The sequence below is a fragment of the Protobothrops mucrosquamatus genome, unplaced genomic scaffold (assembly GCF_001527695.2).
Source record: "Protobothrops mucrosquamatus isolate PMUCROS unplaced genomic scaffold, P.Mucros_1.0 scaffold1151, whole genome shotgun sequence".
Lineage (NCBI taxonomy): Eukaryota > Metazoa > Chordata > Lepidosauria > Squamata > Viperidae > Protobothrops > Protobothrops mucrosquamatus.
In genome coordinates this window covers 128,260-152,550 of record NW_015387366.1, presented here as the reverse complement: position 1 = coordinate 152,550, position 24,291 = coordinate 128,260, and the positions used below count along the sequence as shown (strand labels likewise).

The 24,291-nt window shown below is 35.1% G+C and overlaps 1 protein-coding gene across 1 annotated transcript in view; it reads left to right on the top strand.

Moving 5' to 3' along the window:
- The window catches only part of RIC1 (RIC1 homolog, RAB6A GEF complex partner 1), a 47,712-nt gene that overhangs the window by 6,699 nt on the left and 16,722 nt on the right, over nucleotides 1–24,291 (top strand). Inside the window, exons 2-10 of the mRNA XM_015820619.1 lie at nucleotides 6,010–6,117; nucleotides 9,770–9,846; nucleotides 15,657–15,764; nucleotides 17,144–17,286; nucleotides 17,448–17,581; nucleotides 18,146–18,237; nucleotides 20,856–20,944; nucleotides 22,550–22,694; nucleotides 23,319–23,367. Of these exons, the coding sequence (XP_015676105.1) occupies nucleotides 6,010–6,117; nucleotides 9,770–9,846; nucleotides 15,657–15,764; nucleotides 17,144–17,286; nucleotides 17,448–17,581; nucleotides 18,146–18,237; nucleotides 20,856–20,944; nucleotides 22,550–22,694; nucleotides 23,319–23,367 (945 nt within the window). The remainder of the gene's footprint in view (nucleotides 1–6,009; nucleotides 6,118–9,769; nucleotides 9,847–15,656; nucleotides 15,765–17,143; nucleotides 17,287–17,447; nucleotides 17,582–18,145; nucleotides 18,238–20,855; nucleotides 20,945–22,549; nucleotides 22,695–23,318; nucleotides 23,368–24,291) is intronic.

Genomic DNA, 24,291 nt, shown 5'->3' with positions numbered 1-24,291 from the left:
AATCTGTATCATCCATTCCAGGGGGTATTGCAAGAGTCATCCAGGGTTTATAACGAACTTCAACATGTTAAGGCCCCCCAGGAGTGCTGGGCTGGCTTTCCATTAAACAAAATTGTTCTTTTCCCCTTTTCCTAAATATTTAGAGTAGTACTCATTAGCTTCTGATAATTGTTCATGTCAGTACTGTTCTATGAGCTGTCTTCTGAATCTTTCTGTGAGGATTTCCAGTTTAACTAGGAAACAAACCATTGCCAGAAAAAACATTTGCAACACACATAAAAAAACCAGGCAATTTGCCTCATATTGTCTAGCAAAAATGCCCACCATAGCAATAATAAACAAAGTAGGCATGTAGGCACACACTAAAACAAACACATACCACAGCAAGCCAGACAAAACATTTAGAAGACCATATATTCTTTTGTATTGTTATAGCCATCCTGTGTATTCTTTGCTACCCCTAGCTTTTTTTTCTGAAGGCCATTTCCTAAATATATGTTGCACATATACACATGAATCAAGAAAAACAAGGTAGAGTATTAGCATCAGAGGAACTATGCAAGTGCTCTATAAGCTCTTTATCTTTCTGATTTTCAGAAATGTAATGTGAGCTTGAATTTTTTAAATTGACACATAAGAGAATTGGTTGATATATAACAGTGGTGGCGAACCTATGGTACGCGTGCCAGAGGGGGCACTCAGAGCCCTCTCTGTGGGCACGCGCACCATGCCCCGGAGATGGCAACCGTCCCTCTTCAACCAGCCACCCGCTAACTCGCCGAGGTCCCACGTGGCCAGATGCATCCCAGCACGGCTGGTTTCCCTTCCCTCCGTCCCATCCCTCCTGCCTTTGTATGCTCTCCTTTTCCCGGGCACGACCCACTGCATTGCCTGCTCAGTTGTCAGCTATCTATCCAGCTCAGAGGAGGCTTCTCTGGTGGTGGGCTGCGGAGCCCCAGAGTGGGGTCGGCAGGCTGTGGCTGCTGACGGACACTGTCGGCCACCGTGCGCCCGCTGGCCTCTGTGTGCGGGGGCCGATGGTGTTAGGCAGCCGCCGCCCTGGCCCCTGCCTCACCTAGCCCTGCGACAATGGCACCCCCGCCCTGCCTTGCCTCGCCTTGCCTCACTCTGCAGGACAAGCCTCCTGCTCACCGCCCCATCTTCCAGAGACCCCCTGGATCTCACCCAACCTGCCCAGCCCCCACAGGGGTCCCTCCCCACAAGCAACATCGAGGTGACCACGCTCACCTTGGCCACACCCACCCAGTCTGCCATGACCACCACAGCCATGCCCACCCAGTGGGCCACGCCCACCTGGCACCCGGCAATAAATAAGTGGGTTTTGGGTTGCAGTTTGGGCACTCGGTCTCTAAAAGGCTCGCCATCACTGATATACAGGTATAACATATGATATGTTTATTACAATGCTCTGCTATCACTCTGTAATTTCCTGCCATTGACAATGCATATTTAATGAGCTGTATTGTACAATACATAGGACAAAAAATAAGGAATATTGTTCCGAAAAAATCACTTGCAAGCAAATTGTGATAAGGTTTTGTGTAGCAAACAGAGACAAGACTTGCGCTATGTCATCCTTATTTTTACAAATATCTGAAAGCCCTTTAACCCACTGAATTGAGATGATACACATTTAGAATCAGCAGGATAGCCTTCAGAATCCTGTAAATGAGCTATAAATAGGTAAATAGGTAAAATAGGATTGCTTCTAAAGATACTAAAATCAAAGTGTTAATTGCAGTGCTTATATAATTTTTTCTGACTACACTTCATATTTTCATATTTTGAGTTGCCAATTAAAGTATTTGTTTTAAAAGTGTGAAGTACTTTTGGTATATCTTTCAGCAAGATCAGAAGACTGAAAATTTAATCATCTTTTAAACACCAGTTAGTATTTATAATAGATAATAATATGCTTCAGTGCTATGTGACATTTTCTTTTAAATGTTTAAGCTCTTGTGTAAACGATAGAAAAAAGTGAAATGCACTTGAAATGATAATGCATAAGGAAAACTAAAATTTCTATGTATGACTTTGAAAATAAAGTCTGATATCAGAATGTAAAGCAAACAAATACATCAAGTATGTCTGAAAGAACTGAAATAATTCTACTGAAGAGATGAAGGTAGCAATATTGATTTGAGATACGAATTGTTGTAGAAGGATAGTTCCCAGAATGCTCTATCTTCTGTGAAAGGAGACAAATAAAAGCATTTTTGAAATAGCTGGTCAGCCATAGTCTTAATACAGTCAACTTCTTTTCTGCTTTCTCCTTGCTTTTCTCTTCCACTTTCTTGAATTCTAAGTTATTTTACCAGTATATAAAATAAGATTAGTTGGTGCTAATGCTTCTATACATGTCTATTCAGAAGTAAGATTTTAGTAGAATTTTCTATCAGATAAATTTTTATAGGCTTCCATGTAAATAAACACTACATTCATAAAAATATTTTATTGCCCCTTTGATACGCAGTAAAAAATCTTCCTTAGAAGTATGTTAATTTATAATACATATTTATAATAAATTTAAGTCTTGATTATTATCCTATCTTCTGAAAGAGCAACATTTCAAAATTAATGAATGATTATGGTTCTTACTAGTGCCTGTCTGAAACAAAACAAGATAATGTTATTGTTTTAGCATATTTACTTGTAATAAGCTTACATGCTGAGACCAGCTACTGTGCTTGTGTCCAGTTAGATGCATTTTCTTCCATACAATTCTCAGTTTTCCTTATGAGAAAAAAGTAGGACTTTTTTTTCATTGAGTCTTAAGATATTTTAAAGTACTTATTATTTAAAAGATGTATATGACTATCCATCTTAAGCAACTCTGGGCAGCTTATAACAATTATAAAGGCAATAAATAAAGCAATCATAAAAATAATTAAACAAGCCCAAACCCTGCACTTAATTGTCCCTCGGACACCTTCCTCCCATGCATATAAATCCAGCATCTCAGTAAAAAGCCAGGTGTTAATGGCCTTCTGAAAGGTTAGAAGGGTGGGGGGGGGCTGTTGAATTGCCAGGAAGGGTGTTCGACAAGGTAGGAGCAGCCATGGAAAAGGCACACTTCCAAGGTTCGTGCTCAATGGAAAGATTTCAGGGAGTATGTCCACCCTATCTAATTCAGTGGGACGGGTGATTATTCTTCCTGAAAGGCAGTCCTGCAAATAACCAGAAATATATTCTCTGAACTGAACTTAACTTAACTTAATGTTTAACAGAATCCTTAAATAGAATCTGGTAAATGTACAAATATCACTTTCAGTATAGAAAGTTGTCTGTAAATATGAACAAACTATTTAAAACTATTTATAAAAGCAGGTATGTTCCCAGCATGATTACCATATTTTAGTAAGTGATTCTTTTCATGGGGTCCTTATAAGATTATTTAATTCATTTTGCTAATTTTGCATGGCAAAATATATTTCCATAGTAATACAGATAATAAATAATCTGAGAAAGAAAAAGAGTGGAGTAGGTCTCCTTTTTCTAATTCATACAATATTTCTGAGTTAAATACAGGATAAGATAAAATAAATTATACATATCTATGTAAAATTGTTTTGGAAGATAGGAGTTTTAATGTTGGAATTCAAGCTAGAATTTTACTATAATTTCCATTGAAGGAGAAAATAGAGAAATGAAGTACAAGTATCTCTGATTAGGGGGAAATCATTACAGTACTACAGGCAATAAATTGTGCTCCTCTTAACTGCTGAAGCCCTCTTTTCCCATTGTGCTGCTTTCCTCAGCAGCTTATCTTCTGCAACAAGTTGCCATTAGTTACTGCCAAATGTTATAGGCAAGATTGTGCTTTAAATGCTATATCAGCCATTCCCAACTGGTGCCTTCCAGGTGTTTTGGATTATGGCAACCATTGTTCTTGACTGCAGGCCTTAAATGGCAATGGAAGTAGAGGAAATGGAAATTGTAATTCAAAACAACTGGAGGGGCACCAGATTGAAACAGTTTGAAGTAATATTATTGCAACAGCACATGCCAAAATGCCAATATCTTAATATTCCATATATTTATTTTAAGATATGATCTTTCAGTTGAATTCCTATCATTATTGAAATGTATTTGAAGCATAAAGATAAGGAGGTTAGTGCATTTATGATGTGCTGGTATATTAATTTGGGGTTGCTTTGGGCTTGACAGAGTTTAAAAAGTAAATTTTTCACATTGCTAAATTTCATGGGTTATAATATGAATGTAAAATTGCTTATTTTATTTACAGGCCACCCAAATCCAATGGACTTTGGGCAGTGTATAAAAATATAAAACACAAAACATAAACGCAGCTAAAAACATTGAATCAGATGGACAGCTCCAACTAAAATGATGTAATAAACAGCAAAATCTACAAAATAGGGACCTTAGACCAGAGGTCCCCAACCTTTTGGGCACCAAGGACCGGTTCCATGGAGAAAGGTTTATCTACGGACTGGAAAGTTCGTGGTTTTGTGTGCTGCCTGCATTTGCTTGTTTGTGCGGACCGGTTGCTGGCATGCCATGGCCCAGTACCGGTCCATGGACCGGGAGTTGGGGACCCCTGCATTAGACAAATAATAAACATAGTCCCCAGATCTGGAACCAAAGTCAGGTTTTTAAGCTTTCCAGACTACTAGAAAAGGTGCCACCCTTATTTCTGAGGGAATGCTGTTCCAGAGGGCGGGGCCAAAAGACATGCTTCCTGGGTCCCACAAGGTGATATTTAATGGAGGGGAGCTGGAGCACACTCATTTTGCTGGAACGTACTGGCCAGGCAGAAACAATTGGAGATAAGCAGTTTTTCAGATATCCATTTAAAAGATTAAACATGCAGATATTACTAAGGTTATTTATTTGAATATACTAGAAACCAAGCATTACAATAAAATTAATAAGTAATTGAATAATGATCATAACTTTTCTATCATTATTGATTGTAGAATCGGTGCTGGAAGTGCATAACACTCTGCTAGCCTTTGTTTAGAGAAATAGCATTGGAAAAGCATAAATCTCCAGATGTGTCTAAAAACAGTGCAATAATTTGAAAAGTAAATTATTGAAGAAATTATTGTTTTGTAATAAAAGCAAGTTCTTGAGTGGTACTCTATTTTCATTTAGATATTCATAAATGAGAAAAAAGTATAGTTTTGACATACTACATTTGTTTTACAATCTTTTATTATACTCCTGGGACCCATCAAATTGCTTCTGGAAGTATATTATTGATACTATAGGGAATGTATAAATTAGCATCTTGGTGAACCATCAGCTCACTTTCCAATGTTTCTAGTATCTTCCAGTACATTGATCTGAAATTTTGTGCTGCAAATGATTGAAATCAAACACCATTATAAAACAAATTCCAGAACAAATGCTCAGTCATTTGTTAAAATAAACATTTCTGTGCAAGAGAGAATGTTCTGATCTTTCCAAGCCTGAGAATTATGATGCAACATTAGCTTTTATTAATACGTTTCTCATTTTGGAATGATTGACTATTCTATCTGAATTGAACCATTTTGAATGATAGCTGTACATCTTGAATAAATGTTTGAAACTGGTAATAGCGCATGAGCCATATTTTTTAAGCAGAACATTTTAAGACATCATGCTTAATTTATAACCTGCCAATTAAGTAAGATTATATTGTGGTTTTGAAATAAGGAAGTCTTAGATTTTCCTAGCCACAATTCTTAATTAGTTTGCTAAGAGGTAGCTTCTTAAATGTTAATGTATACTTTTTGGTATTAAGCGTTGAATTTAGGTATAGAGCAATATTTTAGAAAATATAAATAATGATTTTTATAGTTGTACTATAGTCTTCTTTGAAAAGAGGTAGGGTGCTATCACTTAAAGTGTTTAAAGCTATTTGAAAGAGTTGAACTTGTGAAAGTAATAGCTAGTAGATTTAGACTTTTTTTTAAAAAAAGGTAACATTGAAATATAAAAGAATGTAACTGTTCTGTACTATCTCTCTTCCTATCCCAGCCCAGTGTGCTAATTGTAAGCTACAAAGAAACACTAAAAGCTGTGTCGCAGTTTGGACATTATGACCAAGCTGAATGGAAGCCTGACAGTACCATGATAGCTGTTTCGGTAAGTAAAGAATCTTGTATAGAGCTATTCTATAAGTCTAATAGAGAGACATTTCACATAACTTTTTATTGAAAGATATAAAATTAATTTAAAAGTAAATTTAAAATATAGATGGAGTTGGTATCTAAATTTCTCATTTTTATTTTTATTTTTTTGCTTAGAGCAATCATGATCTGAGAGTCAGGGGCCATCTCTTTAAGCTGTCATCAATTAGAGCTGTTCCACAAGGCTATCACAGAGTCCTTTGGGTACTCTTTTTTGTCTTTCCTCCAAATACGTTGGATAAAGAATTCAGTGTCCTGTATTCTTATGATTCCAGCAACAACTTGTCTGAATACAAGTTTAAATTGGGGGTTGTATTATGCTTCATAAAATCATAATTCTTCATAAAGACATACATTCTGAATTTTTAGTATCTCATTCAAATATATATTCACATCTTTACATTGCATTAATCTTTATAATATATTAAACACAAATACAGCAATAGTAGGACATCTTCTTAGAGGTGAAACATGCTTACTTCATTTTCTGATAAGATTTCAAACTCTTATTTTCATTGTTTGATATATTCCTGTAATTCGTCAATGCAATCTTGAGGTTCTCTGAATGAGGGACAGGGAGGTTGTGAGGCCACAGTTACCCTCCCTTGGTTACTTGCTTGATTGGCTAATTTTATTTAGCATCATAGCTGGCCATTAGCTGTTTTTTTACTCATTACATTCCAAAGCACTATTTTAAGGCAGTTTTTGTATATATTTGTGGCAAAGTTGTGAAAACATTTAATTTTTTTTTTTAAAAAATGGCTTTATAATTTCATATGGTTGTTATTCAAGAAATCTAATAAAGTAGATTTTTGAAATACAGGTAATCATAATTGTTACCCATTATCTCTCCATGTATCATAAAAGGTGTTTTTAATGTCCAGTCAATAAAAATAAAACCATATTGATAAACTAATTTGCTTTGACCCTTTTTATACTTGAATGTGAATTTAAATGTGAATGTTGATTGAATTGGTATTCTATGCTTTATTATAATATGTTTTCAAATAATAATTAAGGAAAATAATATTTTCAAGTTTTAAATCATTAAAGTGCCGAATCCTGACTGTTGTTTTATTATATTGCTAGTGATCATCTCTTGCTACTAATTTTTCAAAATCTCAACAGATTTTCTAAGTAGCAGATTTTGTTATCCAATATGGCAAATTCTGTTTAAAAAAAGTTCTCTATTTTTATTTAATTGCTTGGTGGTTTGTATTAGAAGTAATATGTATTTTTTATTCTTTAGCATAAAATAGTAAGAGTGGTGTTTTTGCCACATCAAAATACATTTTTGAGATAATACATACAATATTCCAGGTAGCATTAACATACTTAAAATGAATAAAAACCGTAATGAATCTGGCGTGGTAAAGGGGTATAATGTTGTGAGCTTGTGCATACAGTTTGAAAAACTGATGGAACTTGACAAGATTGTCGTTAACCAATCTAGTATCCAAGCTGTTTGTTTCAGTGATATTAAAATTAATTGGTTTGATTACTTGATAGGCAAGGAGAAGCAAGGTCAAGTGCTGAAACATGACATAACTATATTTTTTCTGTATCAAGACTTGAAGTATTGGAGCAATCAATTATTATTATTTGCATTATCTTGAAATTTCAGTGATACACAAATATGAAAGGGAGGCATAGGTTTATTGTTTGACCAAGCGAAAGTAGTATCTGGAAGTTTCAACACAGTGTGTAGCATATAGCTTAAACCTTGCTCAGAAAAAAATGACTTGACATTAAAGGTAATCTGAAGAATCAGATGTTCCAAGCACATACACCACTGCTTTCCTTTGGATTTGTGGCCAAAGTAATATTACATAATATCAATATCATAAATAATATCACATTTTTAATTCTAATCCCACAATATTTACTGGCAAAAGAATAGGGGAGAAATAAAACCATTTCTCATTTCTGCATTTCATTTTGAAATGAAGAAGTACAAATTTATAACTGTTCATAACTTGATTCCCTTCCATCAAGTCTGCAGTTAATCCATGTGATTTCTTGGTGGAAAAAGGAAGCCAGGTAACAGGCATAAGTCCTTGCTTCATCTAAAATACCTCTTTGAAATATTTTATAAGATTGATATCCTAAACCTCATGAGACTTCGGTATTTTATTCATGATAGCCTGGATCTTTTACTGGCAAGACTAGGTTTGGATTGCTTAAAAAACTTGGCATCATTCTTCTGAGCTGCTGTAGCTTTCGATAATGATAACTGCTATTGTTTGGAAGAACCTATATCTAAATCTGTTTACTTATACAAATTCCAATGGAAGCTAGTGATAGCTTCTTAAAATTAGAGAACTGAATATAAAATAAGAACAAGTTGGAATAATAATTGTTACAGAAAAATGTAGGTTAAATATGACTATTCCAGCCTTTTTCATATCAGCATATACAGAACTGAGTCTTGTAACATTATCAACTTGTATGGCAAATGGAACTCAAGAATGTGCATCTATGCTGATGTCAGGATGATACTTCTACAAAGTGTCATTTTACACTTTCTTGTAGCATAACACAGCAAATGAATAAATTATTTAAAGACAGATAATTGTAAAGAATGCAAGATTAAATAGACAGTGCTATCTTGTTCCTTTTGTTTCTTTCAAACACTGAATTTAATTAGAACATAATCTAGAAATTGTAATATATACGTAGATATAGAAACACATCTGTGGATAAATCTTTGGACTTATAATAGTTTTGCTTTAAAAATTGAAGAAAAAAATATCACTAGGTGAAGCAGCTGTGGAAATATGCTTTCCTTCTCCATCATATTCTTAACTGAAAAACAGGAAACCATGCTTGGAAAGAAACCCGAAACCTTTATTTTTTTCTCTCCTTATGTCTTTGAGAAATATATTTTAAAAATTAAATTGTTTAAAAGAAGGAATTTGGTTAACATTCTTTTAAGTGTCTGCTTTTGATTTAGAGTCCGTTTTAGTTTAATTTTGGGAAAAATGCTTATTAATGTGGGCAGTTATCCATCTAATGAGGAGGTTAGGATTAAATGAATAAAACAATATATTGAAACTAAAGAATGAAAATTCAGAAATCAGGTGTTTGAGCTAATATTGTGTTCTCTCTCTCCCTCCCTCCCTCCCTCCCTCTCTCTCTCTCTCTCTCTCTCAAAATATAAACTCCTCTGCCTTTTAAGTACCTTTCTGTCTTCTTAAGGTTTTCTTAAACTTTTTTTCTGTCATTAATTTGGCTAAAATATAAAACTTCAATATGTCATGAACAAAAAGTATCTTCTGAGTAAAAATAAAGCAGAGATAATGTTGCTTATTAAGTTTGTTTACTCTAGAAATATGTATTGGGGTAACTTGGAAGACTAGTCTGTATGGTCTGATACATTTTTTTTATTTTCATAACTGTAAGATGCAGTTCAGGGAGAAGAGAGTGCTGTTTCTTACTTCATGAATAAATATGATTGCTTTGTAAGCCGAGGACTACCTTTTTAATTTTTTCCCTTGAATACAATATTCATGTTTTAAATATATGGAGTTTAAATTACTGACAGCTCTATTTATGTGAAAAAAAATTAAATCTATTCATTTTTTAATTTTGGCTATCTTATCTTTCAGACTGCAAATGGATACATATTATTTTTCAATCTTCTTTCTGCAAGAGACAAATACTTGTATGAGCCAGTGTATCCCAAGTAAGTTTTACTGTAAATCCTTTATTTGTTCCACTGTACAGGGCTACATAAACAAATTTCACAGAAAAAAACACCACAGAAACATATTTCTAGTTACAATAGGAATTTTCCTTTATTTTCTTTCCCTTCCCCAGATCTGTTTTGGTACTTAAACATTTTGCTGAAAATATTATTTTTGAATTAGAAAATATTCATAAGAGAAAATATGGGGAAAGAAAAACAAATTTGCTTTTTGTATGACATAAAAATATGGCTATATTAGTAATGTATACAATATATTTGTCAATTCATTTGTATTTTTTACTTCATAATATGAAATTTTAAAATTCTGTTTTAATAGCAGGAACTTGAAAATTCTATTTAATAAGTGTAAATAAGAAAAAAAATACATATCTGATTCAGTTGTCTAGAGAAAGGATGGGCAGATTTCAGGCATATTCAGAAGTTGGCAGTGATTTAGAAGTGGTTTGTTGGTTCAGTATACTGGCTATGGTTTGTTGTTGGCAGTGATTTGTTATTCAGTGTATTCAGAAATGTTATCAAATTAACCAACATCTGGTAACCTCAACAATTGTTATGTTAACCCTTTGAACTGAGAAATATTAAAGTGAACAGAAAACAGCTTCTTCAAAACAGCTGTATTATTTCTTTAAAAAAATGATAACAAATAATGCCAATAAGTTGGATGTTCTCAAACTTTACAGTGCCATGAAAAAAAAAATCACATAGGATTGACTTTTGTCATCTTGATGACATAAAGGCAGGAATTTGTCCTAAATAATACAGTTTAACTAAAAATAGATGAGAGCCTTTGGAAAATGAAGTGCTTTGGGAAAGTGAAATTTGACAGGAAAAAATGTTCCATATAAAGAATTTCCTTTCAGCTGGATAGCATTTTTTAATAATGAAAGAAAACCTGGTTGCCACTTGTTTTCTTCAAATAACTGAAGGCATAAGGAGTAAGAATTGTGAAAATAAAAATGATTAGAAATAAGTTTTTTTCTTTTTAACTCCCACTCCATTTTTAAATCTTTATTGATATATGCCGAGTTAGATAACTAAGATACTTTAAAGCAGAGGTGGGGAACTGTGGCCCTTTTATGACTAGCGGACTTCAACTCCCAGCCTAGTTGGCTCAGGAATTCTGGGAGTTGAAATCCACAAATTATAAAAGGGCTATAGTTCCCCTCCCCTTTACAGGGTCTATGCATTATCCATAAACCCTAAGTATGTACAGAGTTCTTTTAAAACGAATCAGTAGAAACTATGTTTTTCATTAGTATCAATAGAAGGGAAAATATGTTCTTTATTTGGTTTTAACTCCCCGGATTTTTGATGCAAGTAGAACAGTTAATCCAAACGTCACCTTTTTCCTATTCTGCCTGTCTGGAAATTCTGAACCGTGATAGTGTTGCAGCTGTGACCTCTACTTGCTCAAACATGCTCTAGACTTCTTGCTTTTCCTGATCTGGCAGGAAACATGTGAGGCTTGACTTAGTTGTGCTAATATCTAGAAAAAAAATTAACAACTGGTTCTTAAAGGTTGGACCAAACTGATTAAATAACTCTCTGCAGCCTATTAGATGAAATAGTTTCACTGCCCCCAAATCCTGGCTCCATTAAATTGAAGAATAGTAGCATATGTAGAATGAAGCACATATATTTCAAATTAAAGACTATGGCATCTTAAAGCATATGCTAAGGTCAGGGATTTGTTAAGTATAATAGTGCTTAAAGGCCTTTCAATCATAAATTTCTATTAGCACTGGTGATGATGAAGTGCTACTGTTAATAGGAAGACAAGAAATACTTAAAGGTATGCTGCAAATTAATAGTGATATATCAGTAGAATGTTCTTCCTGTTCCTGAATAATACATATATAATACAGTTGTCTTAATGACTGAGTGACCAAACTGCTTTGTGCTATACATTATAGTAAAGCTTAGCTTTCAAAGCTATAATGACCTTGATAGCATAGAAATGATACTAAGCCACTATCTTGAATTAGCTGCATCTAAGGCAAATTAATAGAAATGGGGATATACAAAACTCCCAAGTTTGGGAATAGTACGTTCTGGAGAACTTTGGAACATTCTGTAATTCTTCCAGATCAGACTAAACTTCTTCCAAGATCATGCTCTCCCAGGGATGGTCTATGGTCGAAATGGAAGATTTAAGAGTTTTCTGGAACTGTTTGTTGAAGCAGTGAGCTATTCAGCATTCTTATAATGAAATCTTAGTTGAACATTTTAATAATTACCACTTGGTTCCTTAAATTATATATAAACAAGAGGGACAATAAAGTTTTAGAAATCAATCTACATTAAAAAAAATCAATTTCATTTAATAAGAATCTGCTATTATGTTTTGAGCATTTTGTGTTTACTTCATGTTAATAAACAGAATTCTATTAATTTTTTTCTGTCACTATGTTAAGAGATTAGCTAATTTTCAGGGAAGTAAGCTACCATAAATAATGTATGTAACAGCTACAAATATTCCTTCTCCTAGTATCAAACTGTGTCCTGTGATTTTGAAAAAAGTATTAGTTTTCAGCCAAAAATTAAATATTTATGTTTTTGATTAAAACGGTATTCATCTTCAGAAACTCTTCCCATCTCTGCTGCCTCTAGTAATAATACACTGTCAATTGAAAAAAAAACCTTATAAATCTGCTATGGAAAAATGACAATCATCTCGGAAAATAATTGTTTGGAAAGACTATGCATGAAATATACATATTTATGATAGAAGCAGAGATACACATATAATTCAGAAATGCTCTTAGGCTTGATAGATAAATAAATTTCCAAGAGTATTATAAAACATTCTTGCTGACAATCCCTCATATCTCATTGTAATAGAATTAGAATTTCTATACAATGTATTCATACAAAACATTTTATATAGAATCACTTGTTTTTGCCTTCTGTCGTTCATGTGTTCTTTAGGGATCTTCCTCTTCATTTCTTCTCATTTTTAAACATCTATGGTAAGAGACTACAGAAGCTCTTGTTGATGTGGCAACATAGATGAAACATTCTTTCCTGCTTCTGTCACCAACTTACATTCAGAGTTTAAAGGTCAAAGCTATTGAAGTACTAAAATAAGTTCACACGGCTATTTTGTGTGTCAGAGTATTTTAAAGGGGTGTGATCATATTATATCTTTCAACCTTTTCAGTGGCTATCAACAAAGAAAAAAGAGTAATGTAGAACCATTTCTATTGAAGGATTTAACATTGCTTGGGATGGAATTCTGGCTTGATTCCCCTTAGACTGAAAAGAAAAACAATTAGATTTTGGCATCTTCTGCAAAACAGTATCAAATTATGTTAGACATTTGAAATGCATCTTTTTCTTAAGACTTAAATATAACATTTTAAATGAATTTAAGTGAATTTAAATATAAGGCAGTGGCTCTCAACCTGTGGTCCATGGACCTCTGGGGGCTGCAATGTCGTCACAGGGGTCTGTGAAGCCTTGAAGAAATGTTATGATTTAAATCTTGAGTTAAGTCTTGGAGGGTCCATGGCCATGATCCATGGCCACAAAATGTATTTAAAGGGGGATCTGTGGTAAAGTAAAGGTTAACCACTGATATAAGGCATTGGTTGGATTTGTGGCAGGAGGAAAAGAAGGCAGAGGATGTTATGGAAATGGAGGTATGTGTAAACAGAGCAAGAAAGAATGATGGATATGAAAATATTAGCTGTTCAGTTAAGGAGGCAAATGGGAGCAAGGTTGTGGGGTTGCATTTTATTTCTAGCCTGTTGGTCCTAGAGTACCATTTTAGACAAATGATTGTCCAGTCCCTTCTTAAAAGCCTCCAGAGTTGGAGCACCCACATAGTACCCACATTAATACAAAGTACTTCAAAGTGGTCGGTTCTTATAAATTGATTATCTGACAAATGATCAGTACATGATGAGAAATTATTACAGTTCATAGTTAATTATAATGGTTTTTCTACGGAAGCAGTGTTTTTCATAAATTATTTACAAGTACAATTTGCGTGGTATGACAACAGAATAGCTGTCCATGCTCTTTCTAGCACAGGGGTGTCAAACTCGCAACGTCACGTGACGTGTCGCCCCGTATCGTAACTTTTTTTCCATTGCCGGCAATGGGGTGGGTGCAGTTTCACCATGATGCATCCGGACTGCAGGCCAGCAGTTTGACACCCCTGTTCTAGCAGAACTTAGTTTGGATTGAAGCAATTGTAACTTGCTTTCCAGTATTACTTGAAAATCTCACACTGTTGTTAATCATTTCAGTATGGAATGTTATTTTATAAACTCAGACTCACTATGTTTTGTATTTTATATATATGGCACAGTTTAATGCCATAAAGACAATAGAACAGCCCTCTCTTCCCGATAAAATTTTAAATATAATTTTTCCTACCAAGCAACCATAATCTCAAATTCACTTAGTTAAAAATATTTACATTTCAGACAAATAGAAAAACAGATAAAGGTAGTTTATACAGATAAAGGTAGTTTAAAACCTAATCCACCTGGACTAACTCTTCTCCCTGAAATGATCTCTCCCAATGGCTTGTGGTTGAGATCCTGAACATTTGTTAATTTTTGAAAATACTTTATTTTTTTCTTTCTTACTTGTACCCTAGGTGGAATTTTCTTCCAATGGGATTTTCCATGTATTATACCAGGAAACCTACATTAGGCACACTAGAAATATAAGTACCCTCTTAAGCATACCCAGACACTCCGAGTCCATTGGCACTGTCCATTTTGCGCTCCAAGGTCATGGTGACCTAACGCTAAACCTAAGTGGAATTTTCCTCCAATGGGATTTTCCCATGTATTTTTTCCAGGAAACATAGATAGGGCAGGCTAGAAAGGTCAGTGCCCTCCTAACCGTACCCAAGCAGTCCAAGTTGGTTGGCGATGTCCATTTTGCTCTCCGAGTTTATGGTGCCCTAACCCTAAGTGGAATTTTCCTCCAATGGGATTTTCCCATGTATTTTTTCCAGGAAACATAGATAGGGCAGGCTAGAAAAGTCAGTGCCCTCCTAACCATACCCAAGCACTCCGAGTTTGTTTGCGATGTCCATTTTGCTCTCCAACTTCTGGGCCACCTAACCATAAATTCTTTTATGGTTTTGTATCATGAAAATCATGGTACAAATAAGTGAAGTAATAAATCTGTGTTTTCTGCACAGATAAGCTTTTCTTGATGAAAATTTCTTTCAAGGTATTTCGAATTGCAATATATAGCTGTTGTTGAGTAGATAATATCTTTCTGAGCATAAACTAAGTCTTCAGTCTTCGTGATTTCATAATACTGATTAAATTGTGATCTGGTTATAGAAACGGTGGGTGCTATTTTTCATAAAACTCATTCTTGCAAAGATAATCTTCCTGGGAAGCTATGAATATTTGGTTGTCTTAGTACCACATATTTGATTATATGAAACTTCAAAATAATTGTTAAGTGTTTTGCATTGAAATATTGTATATCTCCATGGGTAGAGGAATCTCAGTGCCATGCAGTACTTTGGGGTTGAAAAGCATTTCCTATAGCTTGCTTTGGTGGCTGGAGGAAAAGTGTGAATTAGACTTGAGTATTGGTCTCCCCAGGCCTTTTTATAAGAATTGTTTTCAGGACCATAGCTTGTAATAGAAATGTGTGTGGGTGCTTGGAATGTTTTGCTTTATCGTATATCTTCAGATCAAGATTTATTTTAAGGATTTATTTAACCACAGGCTGAATTAGTATATTAATATATACAGTAGAACTTGGGGGGGAAATGTATTGAGTACTGTTGATTCTTTTTTTAAAAGAGGAAGCCCCCATCTGAAAGGAACACCGTATTATAAGGAAGAACAATGTGCTCCATCATTAAATCTAGAGAAGAAACAAGTGCTAGATTTACAAGCAGCTATTACCAGGTACAGTGACTAACAACGTATATATTTAAATTCTTTACCAGAAAAGCAGGAAATAAGGTGATTAATAATGCAGCATTATCAGATTATAGTATAATTAAGAGCAGAAGTGAATAATGTCATCTTAGAGTATCAATTTGCTTGGCAGTTCCTTAGAATTTTTAGTAGATCTTCTCACCATCTACTATTTAATTCTTTTAATCAGAAATACTACAGCTACCCCCACCAAGAAAATTTCTAGAAACTCTGATATAAGGGCTCTGAGAGCTTAAGGGCAGATAAACTGGTTATACTGTTTGGACAGATTCTGTATATCTTTTCCTGCAGCTCTACTGAGTGCCAGGACATGGAGCTTTTGCGCTGTACAAGTAGTCCTCACTTACGAACCACAAAATATGTCACTAAGCAGAGTGGTTGTTAATTGAAATGTCACCTGACTGCACTGGCTTACATCAGTTCTAGCGGTGTTTCTTAAGTGAATCACCACAGGTTAAGTGCAAGGTCATGTGACTGCAGCTTGCAAGTTCCTGTGACTTCTCTGTTGACTTTGCTTGTTGCAAACTGGCTGTGGTGATTGCAAATAGTGATCACGTGGCCATAGGATGCCTCAACCACTGTAAATATGCACTGCTTGCCAAGTGACTAAATTATGATCATGTGACTTTGGAGATGCTGTGAAGGCTGCAATTTTGAAGACTGCTTATGAGTCTCCTTTTTCAATGGCATCATATCTCTGAACAAGCAGTCAACGGACCACTTGTATACAGTCTGTACTATATCTATAGTTATCTAAAGTACAAACATTCATGAGCTCAATTGCCAATGCAGGGTCTGAACCCCATTGAAGCCCCACTGGCTACCTTTGGGTGGCATGTCCCAAATAGGACCAATCTGGCCATGTAACGCCTCCTAATGGTGACCAATGTAACTGAAAACACAATATATACATTGTATAAAAATGGAACATTTCCTTTTCCCTTAAAGTAAAGGAGATGGAAACCATGTACAACCTTGTACATGCAAACGTGAAATAATGTAACATCGTATCTCTCTCTGCTCTGAATGCTTAATAGAAGGGGAACTGTATATACCACTCTGATTAATTTCAGATAGTTGGGAAGCTCTAAAGTAGTGTCCAAAGGTCTGTTTCCGATTTACTCTGCCTCTCTTAGCAGAATGCAGGGCTACTTTCAATAATTCTTGTCCTTCCATCCCTACATCCTGCTTCAATGAGTTGGAGAATTATTTAGAGCAGATCTTGGAGGTGGTGTTGGGTTATGTCTATAAAAATGTTTAAAAGTTCTAAATAGAATTGATGTATTGGTAAAAATTTCACTTCTTTTGTATCAAATGTCTGATAAAACAATGTGCCTTGCTTGTAGTTTACAGTCCATGCTAGAGGATCTGATCATTGCTACGGCTGATGGTCTTCTCCATCTTATTCACTGGAATGGCTTGACGAATGGAAGGAAAGCCATAAATCTCTGTACAGTACCATTTTCAGTGGATCTACATTCATCTAGAGGTATTTCTTATATATGGTTGAAAAGTGGAGATTCTGAATTAAAATTTAATTGATATTTTTATTAATTCAAAGCAATTCCCATTTCTTATATGGAAATAGAACTGATGAAGAGAGCTTGCACTTTAATAATGGCAGCTTTTAATAACTGTGTTCTTTACCAGGTTCTTTTTTGGGTTTTGAAAATGTGCACATAAGAAATATGGAATACTGTGCTACTCTTGATGGATTTGCCGTAGTGTTTAATGATGGTAGAGTTGGTTTTATTACACCAATGTCAAGTGGATTCACAGCCGAGGTAAGATTTCTCAGTAGTTCAATAATAGTTTGATTGGCTTTTCCAAGATATATCAAAATATTTTCTCATCGGTCCATTTAATAATATTTGAGCTATGCTTGAGAAATTGTAAAAATGTATATAGTTAGCCTTGTTTACTAGAAGATAGGGTTAATTTACAGAAATATATAAATAAAATAAGATTCATTTTTTGGCAGTAAAATATTAATGGAAGATTACCCCTATAAAGAAAGGAGAAAATAGACAAGTAATATTTCTAGAATATCTGATTGTTTCATAATCTCATATTGTTATATTCTAATAAATTTGAACTATATCATTTTGTTCTTTGTAAATTTATTTCCTTGAAATACGTATGTTGTTCTCATGTGCATCATTTATACATTCTTTGCTTAACATTTAGCACTATATAAAATAAATATTTCAAAATGCTTGATATTGTACTTACACTGTAGCTTAAAACTTGTATCAATTGAAAAAGAGCATATAGGCCACACCTCATTTTAAGATGTAACACAATGTGCTGAAAGCTAAACAGATAACTTGAATAAAATATTCTTGCAGCAACTCCATGGTGTTTGGGCACAGGAGGTTTTCGATGGGACTTGTGTGGCTATAAACAACAAGTACAGATTAATGGCATTTGGCTGTGCAAAGTAAGTTGAACAGCTTAACTCAGAAGTGGAATATATTCTTTTTAGATTATCTTGAGTATAAAATTATTACTATGCTAAAGTTCCTGAATTCCTAATTACCATTCTTTCTATAAGAGGACATTACCTTTGCTTTTAAATGCAAATCCAAAGTGTATCATATCATGGGGAAAACTATCTCTTGTAAATGAAGTTATTAATTTAATTAATTACGTAGTTATCTAATAGGGTTGGCGGAAGTGCATGTTTTTCAATTCCGCTGTTTTTAAATTAATGGTGTTTGTATTTTGTACATTAACAGTTGTTGCTATAATAATCAATGTTCAGGTTCCCAAGTGCAGCAAATCTGTTATGTTCATTGAGCGATATTAGATGTCAAGCCTATACTATATAAGCATGGTTGTAGAAAAACGTCTCAAACCAGTAACCAGAGAAGTGTATTTTTGCTATTGTTATAATAAAAATAGACTTAATGTTAAAGGAAATTCATCCCCTGTTGCTTCTTATCAGGTCTGTTTGCCCAGACCAACCAGGATTAGTCTGCAAAAAGTGTGGTTAGCTATTATTTCCATTGTTTATTATGGAATTAAAATAATCACCATCCTCATTCCTGCAGCTAAGGTTTGTGGTAAATAGCACTCAAAATGGATTATTAGGCCGTGTTTATATGCTTAAGGCTAAAAAACAAAGGAGCAAAAGGCTTGCTCTGAACTGCTTTTCTTTTTCTTGTAAAATGTTCAAAACATTTTAGAGTAGTGGTGTTGAAAAAGAAATATTGTTTGAATATTTGTACAAAGGTTTTTTGTACAATTTGCCTTCATATAAGTTGATTATTATTTGCCTTATATTCTACACACATGTAGAACATGTTTGACATTCTTTTGTCAGATATTTGAGGTGTGCCATCATATCCACTGCATTCTCCTCAAGGCTAAATGTGCCAAATGCCTTCACTTTCTCTTCATAATACTTAGTTTTTAGTGCATTAAAAGTACCCTTGTTGCCCTTTCTTAAACTTCTTCAAATTTTCTGAATTACAAGAAGGCCATTTCTCATATTGTAATATGAAATGGTACTGTGAAAATAATTTACCAGAATATTAGATCATTCTGTTGTTATCTAAAAGATTGACTATTCATTGCATTTCTAAGTTATCTGCTGTATGGTATAAAAGTAGAAAAAGGTTGGATGTGAAGAAATAAATAAGAAAGCCAACCAATCCAATCTAACAAGCACTGTGCATATTTATTTATCTAGTATAGGGCTTTTCAACCGGTGGTACACGTACCACCAGTGGTACATTGGCACCTGCAGGTGGTACGCGTATAACGGGTTGAACACCACTGTAAAAAAATGTGTAAAAAAAAGTGTAAAAGTGGATGAGGTGAAGTGGCAGCAGCGCCACACAGGCTTGTGGGAAAGTCAGCTGGAACTGCACGAGGCGTTGCCTGGTCCTACTGAGAGCCCAGGATCAAAGCGCACAGCTCCAGCTGATTGGTGGCAGCCTTGGCGATGGCAGGCAATCTCATGCAGTCCTCGGGTGGAGATTCAGCTAGAGCTGCATGATGCATTGCCTGGGTCCTGCTGAGAGCCCAGGATTGCTGCACGCAGCTGCAGCTGATTGGGGGTGGCAGGCAGCCTCACGCAGTCTTCATGCAGAGATTCAGCTGGAGCTGCGTGAGGCATTGCCTGGGTCCTGCTGAGGGGGAGAGAAGAGAGGATATAAAGGGGGGGAGAGAAGAGAGGATATTAAAGCGGGGGAGAGAACAGAGGATATAAAGGGGGGGTCAGGACTACCTGTACTTTATCACTTTTTTCTGCTTTTCTTGGTCATCAAGTTTTTGACACCTTGCTAGGCGACTGGTGGTACTTGAATATTGCCATATTCTAAAAGTGGTACAATTGGTGAAAAGGTTGAAAAGCCCTGATCTAGTAGATCCCAATGGATTCAGTTGGATGCACGATGTTCATGTAGCACCTATTAGCAGTTCTTTCAATAAGTCCTATCTTAAATCTAGAATTGGTTTAAGGAAGGCCTGCAGATGCTACATTTATGCCCGACACTTCTAGTCAAGCTCTCTGCACAGCCCTAATATGATTATGACATCTGTTTCCCTCTGACACTAATGAGGTACAGGTAGTCTTTGACTTACAACAGTTCATTTAGTTCAAAGTTACAACAGCACTGAAAAAGTGACTTATGACCCTTTTTCACAGTTACAACCTTTCCAGCATCACCGTGATCATGTGATCAGAATTCAGATGCTTGGCAACTGGTTCATTTTTATGACTTTTGCTGTGTCCCAAGATCATGTGATCACCTTTTTGCGACCTTCTGACAAGCAAAGTCAATGGGAAAGCCAGATTCACTTAACTGGGTTATTAACTTATCAACTGCAGTGATTCACTTAACAAATGAGGCAAGAAAGGTTATACAATAGGGCAAAATTCATTTAGCAAATAAACAGAAATTTTGGGCTCAGTTGTGGTCATACATTGAGGACTATCTGTATTTGAATTAATTATATGAAGTGGACAGTCTTTCAATTCAGATTTTCATCTAATCAGCTTAATTTTAAAATTCTTATCTCAGAATTGTTTGTGGTTTTTTTCTTTTCTAGTGGTTCTGTGCAAGTGTATACAATAGATCATTCCACAGGGGCCATGCAACTGTCTCACAAACTGGAACTAACACCCAAGCAATATCCCGGTAAGCCCAATTATATTAAAGCTCAGATTGGATTGTTTATCATCTTTTTGGTAATATCCCTCCTTGATTGATTTATAACAAGTAAACAGTTTGGCATACAGTGTTCGTAAAAAAAGGCTAAGCTACATATCCAATCATCTGGGTCAATGCTCATTCAATTATGTATATCCTGTACAGTTCTGTAGCAGACAATATATTTCTGACAAAATTTAAAATATTGTTATCAACCATCATAAAGTACAGTCAGGCTGTTGTGCTCATGGCTGTACCATCTGCGTAAAGACAGTTATTTTTTTTCTTTTAAGGAGGAGTCATCAGCTGTTTGTTAACAGTAATAGAACTAGCAGGTGTGAGCTGAAAAAAAATCTAAAAAATTTCTAGAGGTTAGGAAAGAGCTGTGTTTGCCATAGTTCTTTTTTTTTAAAAAAATCTAGTGGCCATAATGGTTTTCCAACCCAGATTGTTCTACTAGTTACTCAATGTCAATGCATTGTTTGCTTAGTCATGCAAAGAAAAATCGAGTAGTTAGTTACCAGGAAAAAAGGTTCCCTTTGCACCAACATTTATACATCTAGCACATAGTTTAGAAAGTTATAAATCTTACTTTGCATTTTTCGGTATCGTACTCTGACTACAGGCTTGTTAGAGAAGTAGAGAAACTGCTTGGAAACAGTTATAAGGTTCACTTATGCCAGTGGTGGCGAACCTATGGCACTGGTGCCAGAGGCGGCACTCAGTCCTAGGCCTTCAGCTGGGTTTTATAAAACCTTTTCGCTTTAGACCTCCACCGCTGTGTACAAAAAAAAAAAAAGGTTCAATCAGTCAATTTCAACTTCTCGCAGGAAAAAAAGAGATCTTGCAAAGTTGGAATTGATTGATTGAACTTTTTAGTCCCACCCAGTCTGCCGTTACTACCGCAGCCACGCCCACCCAATGGGCCACGCCCACCCAATGGGCCACACTCACCCAATGGGCCACACCCACCTGGCACTCGACGATGCATAAGTGGGTTTTGGGTTGCAGTTTGGGCACTCGGTCTCTAAAAGGTTCGCCATCACTGACTTATGCTGTTCCAATATTTTTTACTTGCTTGAAAGGAATTGTGGCAAGGCTCCCAAGATCTACAACAGCTAAGCTAAGAGCTCCAGTGAAGTTTTTCATATCCTTGAGCAAGAATAATTTATACAGAGGAAAGAGGGAGGGCAGAATGTGGATATGCATTTTCTGTTAATCCTGATGACTTCTCACTCTGTTTTTGTGCATTACTTCTATGTATCTCACGAGGAGGATGAAACTGTGCAGAGTTTAATGAAATTAAATTGCATCCTGTTAGGATTAATATTTTGTGGGATATCACCGCTCCCACAGAGCCAATATACTACAGTCTTTTCTTCACTTGTAACTAAGTTTCTTTTTCTGATCCCGAAAGAATAACAAGTATGAGATTGAATTGAATCCCTTGTGTGCCATTTTGAATTTCCAGAAGAAAAGTGAGAGTTAAATATATTAAATAAACACTATTCAACTACTGCCCATCTTTAAAATAGTTAAAAATGTTAAAAACGTTTTTTTTAAAATCTGCCGACAATTTTTGTATTTCAATAGATATTTGGAACAAAACAGGGGCTGTTAAACTCATCAGATGGTCTCCTGATAATTGTGTTGTTATGGTGACCTGGGAATGTGGAGGCCTGTCTTTATGGAGTGTATTTGGAGCCCATCTTATTTGTACTCTAGGAGGTGACTTTATGTAAGTAACTTGTGTTTCATATTAGGAAATTTAACCAAAATATGTACCTGCTCTTCAACTTTTTATTTGCTACACAAAGCTTTTAAAACTATTTTTCTTTGCTTAGCTGTTTAATATCTCATATTGTATATATTATTGACTGAGTTAGTAAAGTAAAAGGCTCATTTTTTTCTGCACAATATTTTAATAAATGAAATGTTTAACATGTCTGCAACTACAAAACCAATTTTCCCTTCAGTCTTTGTTGTACAAAATATAGATCTATGTTTTTATGTGTGATGTATACCATGAAATTCAGAGCTATTTTTAATAGCCACAGAAGAGCTTCCTCGTGGTTAGTAGACTTGTTGAAGTTGAGAAAACCTATCTGATGTGATACTTCTAAATTAATAGAAAAGTACAAATGATACTAAAAATCCCTAGAATAGGGTTGCTGAAATATTTGTTATATAATGCCTATTTTTCTTGCCTATTTTGGTTTAATATATCAAGGATGAAAAGGAGGGACTTGGAAACAGAATTAAAAATGCCTCCTAATTAGTATGTATGTAGTGAATTGAAAGACAAATTCTCTTTAATATCCAATATTTAAATGTAATATTTTGTTTATGCTATTCATTTTAGTCATCAAACTGATGGTACTAAAAAGGACCCTCTAAAGATCAGCTCTATGGTGAGCATCATTTATTATTGTCTTACTAGTCTCTTTTTCTCCCTCATCTAGGCACACACAATTAAAATTTATTCTAATACTTTCCCAAATAAATTAACCTGGACTTATCCACTTTACTTAAGTTGAGCCTCTTTCTGCATTTATGTTACAATCCAGATATTTTCAAGTTACTTTCTTAATTTAATTTACTTAATTTACACAAAGACAAATATTCAGGTTCATAAGACTTAGCATCTTAGAAAATCACAGCATGTCATTCCTTCTGCCAGAATAATAAGACCATTCAGTTCATAGGAACTGGAATATGTCTTGGATAACTTTTTTCTGCAAATACTACCGATATTTCACAGAATATGCCTGACCTTTGGGTAGGGATTTTGTCTGCAGTTTTTCCTAGCACATGGCTCTGAGAGGTATATAGAATGGTGAAAATATCTGAAAATGGTGGAAAAGGGAGACATAAAGGAGGAGAAATGTGCTTTTCATTACACTTATTGGTGTCAACTTGATATTAAGCATTCTTTTGAGTAGAAAAATTCTAGACAGTATTTCTTTATTCCAGTGTTTTAGTTGTTTTAAATAGCAATAGCACTTAGACTTTTATACTGCTTCATAGTAATAATAATAATAGTAGTAGTAGTAGTAGTAGTAGTAGTAGTGATGATGATGATGATGATGATGATGATGATGATGATGATGATGGAAGGGAACTTGGAGGTCATCGAGTCCAACCCCCTGCGTTCCTCTAAGCAGTTTACAGAGTCAGCCTATTGTCCCCAACAATCTGGGTCTTCATTTTACTGACCTCGGAAGGATGGAAGGCTGAGTCAACGTTGAGCCGATCAGGATTGAACTGCTGGCAGTTAGGAGAGTGAGCCTACAATACTGCATTCTAATCACTGGGCCGCCACGGCTCAGAATGAT